General features: G+C 43.8%; 1 protein-coding gene across 1 annotated transcript in view; it reads left to right on the top strand.

Moving 5' to 3' along the window:
• Positions 1–1193: 1193 nt before the first annotated feature.
• Positions 1194–7860, top strand: part of LOC103807095 (neuronal PAS domain-containing protein 2-like) — a gene marked incomplete at both ends in the record, with an annotated part of 12763 nt that continues 6096 nt past the window's right edge. Inside the window, 2 exons of the mRNA XM_009079814.1 lie at positions 1194–1342; positions 4583–4674. Coding sequence (XP_009078062.1) covers positions 1194–1342; positions 4583–4674 — 241 coding nt within the window. The remainder of the gene's footprint in view (positions 1343–4582; positions 4675–7860) is intronic.

The raw sequence follows: 7860 nt of genomic DNA, 5'->3' as shown, positions 1-7860 counted from the left end.
GTCGTATTCATGGGAACAACTCAGACAACACTTGCTCGTGTATAGATTGATGTATAACTTTTAAAAAAAAGAAGTGCACATGCTGAAAAGATTATCAGCAGCCTTAATGACAGTATTATGATGGTGGCAAAATACCCCAAATGAAATCAGATCCTTTCTTCCTATGAGCTTTTCAAGCACAGTAGCAGAACCAGGATCTTGCTGAGGAGTCTGCAAGTTAAACAGACAAAACTGGTGAAGAGCTGTTAGAGTCTTTGTTTTACACCTCAAGAGTCAAGGCACTGTGACCTTAAGTGACTGGCCCAGTGGCACACAGAGAATAAGGGCAAGCACTGCTGACAATTCAAGACCCCAGGTCTGGGAACACATCCCAGCCTCGGACCTGGTCAATGCTGGGATGAGATGTCCTGGTGTCCTCTCTCCTGCTTGGCCTTGTCATGTTGGAATAGAGTGAACAAGGTGGCATCGGAACTAGATGGGAGCTGCCAGCAGCTTCTACTCCTGCTTGGCCTTGTCATGTTGGAATAGACTGAACAAGGTGGCATAGGAACTAGGTGGGACCTTCAGCAGCTTCTGCTTAGGTCTTTGATCATATTGACTGGAAGAGGACAGCCTGATTCCTCTCTGTGTGCCAGGCTGGAGGTGGCCAGAGCACCTGTGAACAAGGTGGGCAGGTCTGTCTAGGTGAACCCAACTCCAGTGCAGTAGCTGCAGCACTGAGGTCTCCCTCTCTCCTGTTAAGACTGCACAGATGGCTATGATCCAGTTTCCACTCACCTTCTTTATGGCCAGTTTTACTGTTGTCACAGTATTCCTATTTCTTCTCATCCAAGTGCCTCCTCAGAGGCTACATGAATTTTCAAGATCCTACTTACATCTAGGAGATGGGCATTGCTCCTTCACCTGCAGACTTAATGCTGACCTGATAAGCTCAACCAGAGTGTCCAGAGGCAGCACAGAGGGGTGAGAAGAGCCTTCATCTCCCTGCTGTACACTAACAGTGGCTCAAAGACAAGAACAGGAGGTGGGAACTGTTGCCTCCTACTTGCCTCTGTAGCTTTGCTGGGGGCCAGTGTCAATCTTCACAGCTGAGACATGCAGCAAGCTAATTTCTATGTGTATCCATTGCAAAGAGCAGGTACATGATCATTTTCCCTCTTGCTCATCCTTTTTATTTCTCCCCCCGTCTACAGGGCTTCGCGTAACAAGTCTGAGAAGAAGAGGCGTGATCAGTTCAATGTTCTCATCAAAGAGCTCAGCTCCATGCTTCCAGGCAACACTCGCAAAATGGACAAAACCACTGTGCTGGAAAAAGTCATTGGCTTTCTGCAGAAACACAATGGTAAGATTTACTGCAGCTCTTCATGCACTTGCCAGACAGTTACTATAATAGCCTGTTTCCTTCAGTGATTATCAAAATAGCCCAAGGGGCCTAAAAGTGCCTACATAAGGTGTTTGGGTTTTATTCCAACCTCATCAAAGAAGATAATTTGCAGACACTGTGCTGCCCAAATCCATCTCCTTGTTTGCTCTTTAGTTGAAGATGACTCAACCTGCTGGAGAAGGGGTCAAGTGACAGGAGCTGAGGTAAAGAGGGCAGCAGTGCCCTGCAGCACACAGAAGTGAGATGCTTTGAACAAGAGAGTTTTGGGGCCAGAGGGAAGTTTCCCGTCCTTGAAATTTGCAATATTCTGAGCAGAAGAACAAAGTATTCACCCCAGCTTCTCTGCAGAAAAACGCAGGGAAGCAATCTGTTCAGCCCCCCTGCTCCTCAGTGGACTGTGTAGGACTCAATTTTCCACACTGAGCAGAAAACTCAGACCAGAAAGCACCTCAATTTCTGAAGTTGGCTTCAGCAAATTGCATCCACAGCTGTCGTGCTTCACCCAGTTTGCACAAGCAGAAGCTACATCACATCCTCAAAGCATCCAGTTGCAGTAGCAAAGTTCAGGCTCGGAGAGATAGCAGTTTATTTTTTTAAATGCTCACAGCAGAGACAGTTTAGTCCCTTAGAAATGTGCCTTCACAGAGGGCAGAGATGATTTCTGACCCTGCTGATCTAGTCTGATTGGTCTAGTTTCTACTCAGTGAGAGGAATGTGTACTGTGCCTTCCCTGATGCATGGACATCCACCAACTGAAACACTTCTCCCTGATAAATCAGGGCACTGGTTTAAAATGGGACTCCCTTGCCCTGTCCCTATGGGGAAGAGGCTTCAGTGAGTGACTGTGGGGAATGTCCCTGGTCCAACAAAGCAAAGGGGTCTTGTAAGCTGATGTACCACATCACCTGGCTCATCTGTGCTTATCCAGCACCTCCCTCCTGCACTCCCTGGAGAGCTCTGGGTGAAGCAGAAAAGACCATAAAAACTCTTACATCATGACTCCCAACATAATGGAGTCACAAATGTCATCCTTACTGAGGAAATGATTGCAGTGGTTCTGTTGTTAGATTGCAGTTTCTCCTTAAATGAATTTTTGCCACAGACAAGATAGAATCTAGAATCATTTAGGTTGGAAAGGACCATCTAGTCCCACCATTAACCAATGGTTTTATACAGGAAGGGATGACTAGGACATCTCAAAGTTTGATAGCTGTATATACTTTTTTTAAAATTACAGCAATAGATCTACTTTTCTTTAGCTGCCCAAGGCAGAGTAAAGGAGGATGTGAATATGTTCAATTATTAAGCCAAGCAAGGACCAATCACACAATATTTGAATAAGTATAGATAAGTGTAGCTGATGGCCCAAATAATTTAATCCAAAAGACACTTCTTGAAGAACAAGTAGGTGAAAGAGAGCTAACAGTCACAAATCCTTCCACAGCAATTGGGTCAAAATGTGACCGGGTTTTGTGCACTCGCTAAAAAAAGCAAATGTTATCTATTTTTAAACCAGATTAGTAGTCACACACTATAATACAAAGCATCAGCATTTAAAAATGTTGATTATCTTCATCGTCCTTTGGATCTGATCTATTCAATCGTATTTCCCTTTCCTTTAGTAGGCTAAACCAAGATTTGAGTCATAACCGAGGAGGAGGTCAGTTTTCAGATTTTTATTTCTTCATGAACAGCCTCCTTCTTTATAATTCCATGCCCTTCATAATCCACAGAATCTCCCAAATCTCAAGTAATTCTTCCAACAGTCACTGCTTCAAGCACATTAGCTTTCTCAAGCTACAAATCTGCTGGAAGTATGCTATATTCTGAAGCTATCTAATAAAAATCTGGACTCTCTTTCCTTATTCTGGTTTTCAAACCCCTGTGTAAAACCACGGGAGTGTGGAGAGCTGCTGTGCTGCCAGTGACAGCCCCCAGCAGTGCAGAAAGCAAGTGGAAGGAGCTGGTAGAAGCAGACAGCTGCATCTCCACTAACACAGCCTGAACAGAGACTTTGATTTCTCTCTAGGCGACAAAATGCACAGGCACTCGTATAAATTTGCTGTCTTTAGTAGCGTTTATCCATGTGCATTTCTCTGGCCAGTTTGCCTATGTGTTCTGAATATGGAGCATGGGGTGTCCTACATGCTCTGGAAGTGTTAATCGATAGGATTAATTAGCAGGTGGTGCTGCAAGGAGGAGACAGTCTGTGCTCACCATCCCTCACTCCTAGAGCTGAGGGAAGGAGCACTCTAAGAGCAGTGGAGCAAGCAGTGAACTAAACCAGCTCATGTCCCTCTAATGATGAGATCTGTCCCCCATAACCCTGCCTGACTCAGGTAGACCTAACGTGGGTGACTATGGCTCACCACAGTGCAACCAGCTCTCCCCAGTATGGTCCCCAGTTCCAGTGTGAAGCTGTGACTTGTTACCCCAGTGTGCCTGCACTCTCCATGGAAAGCCCTTGGAGAACACACCTCTGCAAGCTGCTGTTTGGGTCAGGATGCCAACAGCAGGGCAGAACCCCACCTTGCTGTCTCATGGGCTGATCCTGCCCTCCAGACAGGATTTGGGATCAGACACTGGTGCTCTGTCCCCTCTCCTGGGCTGCCCTACACCATGGTTCTGGAGGTAGAGGCATGGGAGAGAGTGGTGGCTGTGGCACCAGTGGAAAGGTGCTGTAAACACTTGTATTTCCATCACATTTTGGACAATGGAGCAATTGCTCTGCTGTTTGGGGTCATGGCCCTTTGAGGCCTCTCTGAAGGAGTTTTCTTGCTGCTCCCTATTTGGCACAGAAGCTGCAGGCTGAACCCTCTCCAGCATCCTAATTTTTGATGCTGTTAATTGCAAATAGCAGTTTGACACGTGCTAATCTTTGCCTTGATTTTAATTTCATGCAAAGTGGTTTTGTCTTCTGATCAATACCCCAGTAATGCTGCTCGGGGCCAAAGGCCTTGTGAATACAGACTCACACTGAAGTCAGTTCAAGTTGAGGTGAGTGAAAAATGGGGAAAACATTTCAGGATTGGGCCCAGTTTGAATAGTCATTGCTGTCTCTATATGCAAAACCTATGCTTGAAAACTGCAGGTTTTGAATGTAAAGGTGATTTCTCTCTTTTCATAACAATTCATATATAGTATTGCAAGACAGAAGCTTATTTGAATTTTCCAAATGTACATGTTTCATTTGTCTAGAAGTCTCGGCACAGACGGAGATTTCTGAAATTCAGCAGTACTGGAAGCCTTCGTTTCTCAGCAATGAAGAATTCACCCAGCTGATGTTGGAGGTGAACATGCATATATACCTCTTCTCGTTTTGTCTAGCAGTCATGGAAACATCTATGCATCTAGAGTAATATGTCACCTGCAGTTCCAAAAGAGGAGGTGTCAGGTACTGCTGTATTTGACCATCAAGCAGAGCTGTCACTGGGACAAGGGATTTGCAGCCTGCAAAGCTGCACCAGCGACTCCCAAGAAAGGCAATCCAGGGGAGAGATCCAAATCACAGGCTGCATTTTATTTTTACAAACAGAGGTGAGGTAAAGGGCACGTGGCAGTTTTTCTCCTGCCCTTGAAAGGTGTTATTATTACCTGGTATTTACACCAAAGTAGCACTTAAAAACCAACAGTGTCATATCCCTCTAGTGCTAGGTGCTATGCAGGTAGATAAAGCCTGACAGCTCCTCTTGGTTTGATGCAGTTGATACTTGCACTCTGATTTGCAAGGCCCTTACCAAACTCTTTGTATTCTAACGTTTTGCATTGATAGTTTTTAAATTGCCTTTAAATTATACCATAGGTCCTTGTAACTGGGATTTGAAGGGAGGTGACTCAGTGGCGTTTATGTAGGTTCAAAATGAAATGCAAATGAGCTGCTAAAATATATTTTTCGCTCTCAGTACCAGCTAGAACCTTCTTTAGCAAGGCTCTTCTCCTGTGCTAAACACATGGAGGTTGCATGGCCCCATAGTGTCCTTTGAGAAAAGCTTCTCCTCCTCACACTAATGTTGTGAATGTGGGACATGACCCAGGCTCTGGCAGTGGGCAGGGAGGGATGTTGGGAAGCAGATTCACCCATCAAGGGGTGGCATAAAGCTGGAGCATGTGGCTGTCCTCCAGGGGCTGGTGGTCCCTTGGCCACAGCATTTGTTGTGATGAGCCTCCCCTGGTCCAGTTTTACAAGACACTTTACTCCCATTGCTCCGACAACTGCCCATTCCCATCTCAGTGCACAGGAGCTTCACATATATAACTCCTTCAGTCTGTGCTGAAATACATCCCTCAGATAGCTGTAAATTGGCAGTTCTTCTGACAGGCTGGGCCTTTGTTGATTCTCCTTGTATGCTCCACAATTTTAGATTAAAACAATCGCTTTTGGTTTCCTAGTTTATAAATCATCTCCTTGCTACTGTGATTTTCCATGCCCTTCAAGATCACATTGGGTATTGGGATGCCCTGTTGTGCCAGCTGTTCATCATTCCCTGCTATTTTGCCTTTCTACTAATCTTATTTTATTAACACGAGGACAAGACTTCTTGAAGTGTTTCCCATCCTGTTATTCAAAGATGGAAAGGGTTGTGTTTTTTTCCAAGCACTAATTCAAAAGAATCAGAGCATAATTGACTGCAGCAATAAATCAGCTTTCCTGAAAGTGGCCTTTTCTTACCCCATTGAAAAGGCTGTTATCAAATTACACAAGAGTGTGCATTAGGCTCTGTTTGTCCATCTAGGACTGTTGCAGCAGTGAAGTCTTTGAAGAGGGATTTGCCCTCCTAATGTTGGAAAGTCCAGTCACAAGTAAATGAAAATAGAATTATGTATGCATACATTGACTTGATTTTACCACGAAATTCTGATGTGAGTCACTGTGTATAATTTGCATTGGGTATGAAATAAAGGCTTGATTTTTTAAAAACTAACAACCTTCACCATAGTAACGTGCACAATCCAGCTGCCTGGTAAAACCACTGCTCTCTTCTACGGGTTATGCTTTTCTAGAAAACAGCTTGAAAGTACTACGCTAAAGAAAAACATATTCTCTGCACTTAGATTAACAAAATCAAACTAACTATAGCAGCTGGAGGGTTTTCAGAGATGCTAAACACACACTCTTCTACTGGGGTATAAGTTATTGACTTGCTTTTCAAAGGATTGAAGCACCAGCAGATTCCCATTGACTTAAATAGTTGTGGGTGCTCAGCGTTCTCTGGAAAAAGGAACATATGTTTGTCTCTTTATTCAAGGCTTTGTGTTTTCTTTCTTTTCTTTTTCTTTTTTTTTTTTTTTTAAACAATTAGCATTTTCCAGTGTTCTCAGAATTCTTTCCCATATTGAAGCCAGCAGGGGGGGAAGGATGTGCTGTGGCTTACAAGATGAGCTGCTAGTCTGGCTTGGAGACATGCTTGGGTTTGCAGGAAGGTTTTGTAACTCCAGGGCACTCTGATCAGGCTGTTTGCAGTACACCTGTCTCCTGAGCAGGTACTGCCACTGGAGTATAGTAGAACTCTGCTCTGGTTCAGTCATGCTTGCAGTGCCTTTGCTGCTCAGCTCCTGCTGGCAACACTGACTCCAGAACACCAGGGAACTGACCCAGAATTGCTCCACTTGAAGGCATTGGGAGCTTCACCAGTGACTCCTTAATTACAATGGGAAGGTTTTACTATATTCTCTAAGCACCTACTAGTGAGTCTTAATTTGCTGAGGGGTTCTGTTGAGTGATCTAAAGCTTGTCTTGCTTTAGATCGCTCTGAGGAGAATCCCCCCCAAAATGAAGCACATCTTGCTTTAGATCTCCAAATCTACCTACACTTAACTTTGAACAACACTTAGCTCAACACTTGGCAGCACAGATTAAAGAAGAGACTAATTTGAAGGTGAAATTGCACTTTGGCAGAGGATGGGGGTAAGGCTGACATTTCCCTTGGTCCTTGGAGCCACAAGGTGGGACCGAAGTGAGGAAGAAACTCTGCAGAAGAGTGAATTTTTCTTGGAATGAGTAATCTAATACCATGACCTTTAAAATAAATCACTCAATTAAAACTCGGGCTAAGGATTATTTGATCATTTGCATTGCTTTTACTTACATGAAAGCCCAGTAATATACAACGATACATTAATACAAACTGAGATTTATGGGGTTTGCAGAGAAGTACCATTTTGAGATAGGACTGCATCCTTTCATCGTCCTTTGATATTTACACAGAGCTCAAATGTTCATTTTAATAACTTCCAAGGGATCCAGTCTTAGTCATTTTGCATTATTAAAATGTGTGATTAATTTAAAAACTGAGACATGAAATGTTCCTGTGAGCCCTTTGTTGCTTCAATAGTAGGTTTTACTAGACTACAAAGAGTCTTGTAGAAGTGAAATCAGGCTGTAAAATCAGAGAATTACTGTTCTGCAACTTGAGATAACATTCCTACAACTCGATAGCAATATGGTGCTGAAGTCAAACTTGTTTTGATCCACCCAT

Source organism: Acanthisitta chloris, unplaced genomic scaffold (genome assembly GCF_000695815.1).
Source record: "Acanthisitta chloris isolate BGI_N310 unplaced genomic scaffold, ASM69581v1 scaffold12608, whole genome shotgun sequence".
NCBI classification, from domain to species: domain Eukaryota; kingdom Metazoa; phylum Chordata; class Aves; order Passeriformes; family Acanthisittidae; genus Acanthisitta; species Acanthisitta chloris.
Note: the sequence above shows the minus strand (reverse complement) of the source record. Positions and strands in the feature narration are given on the sequence as shown.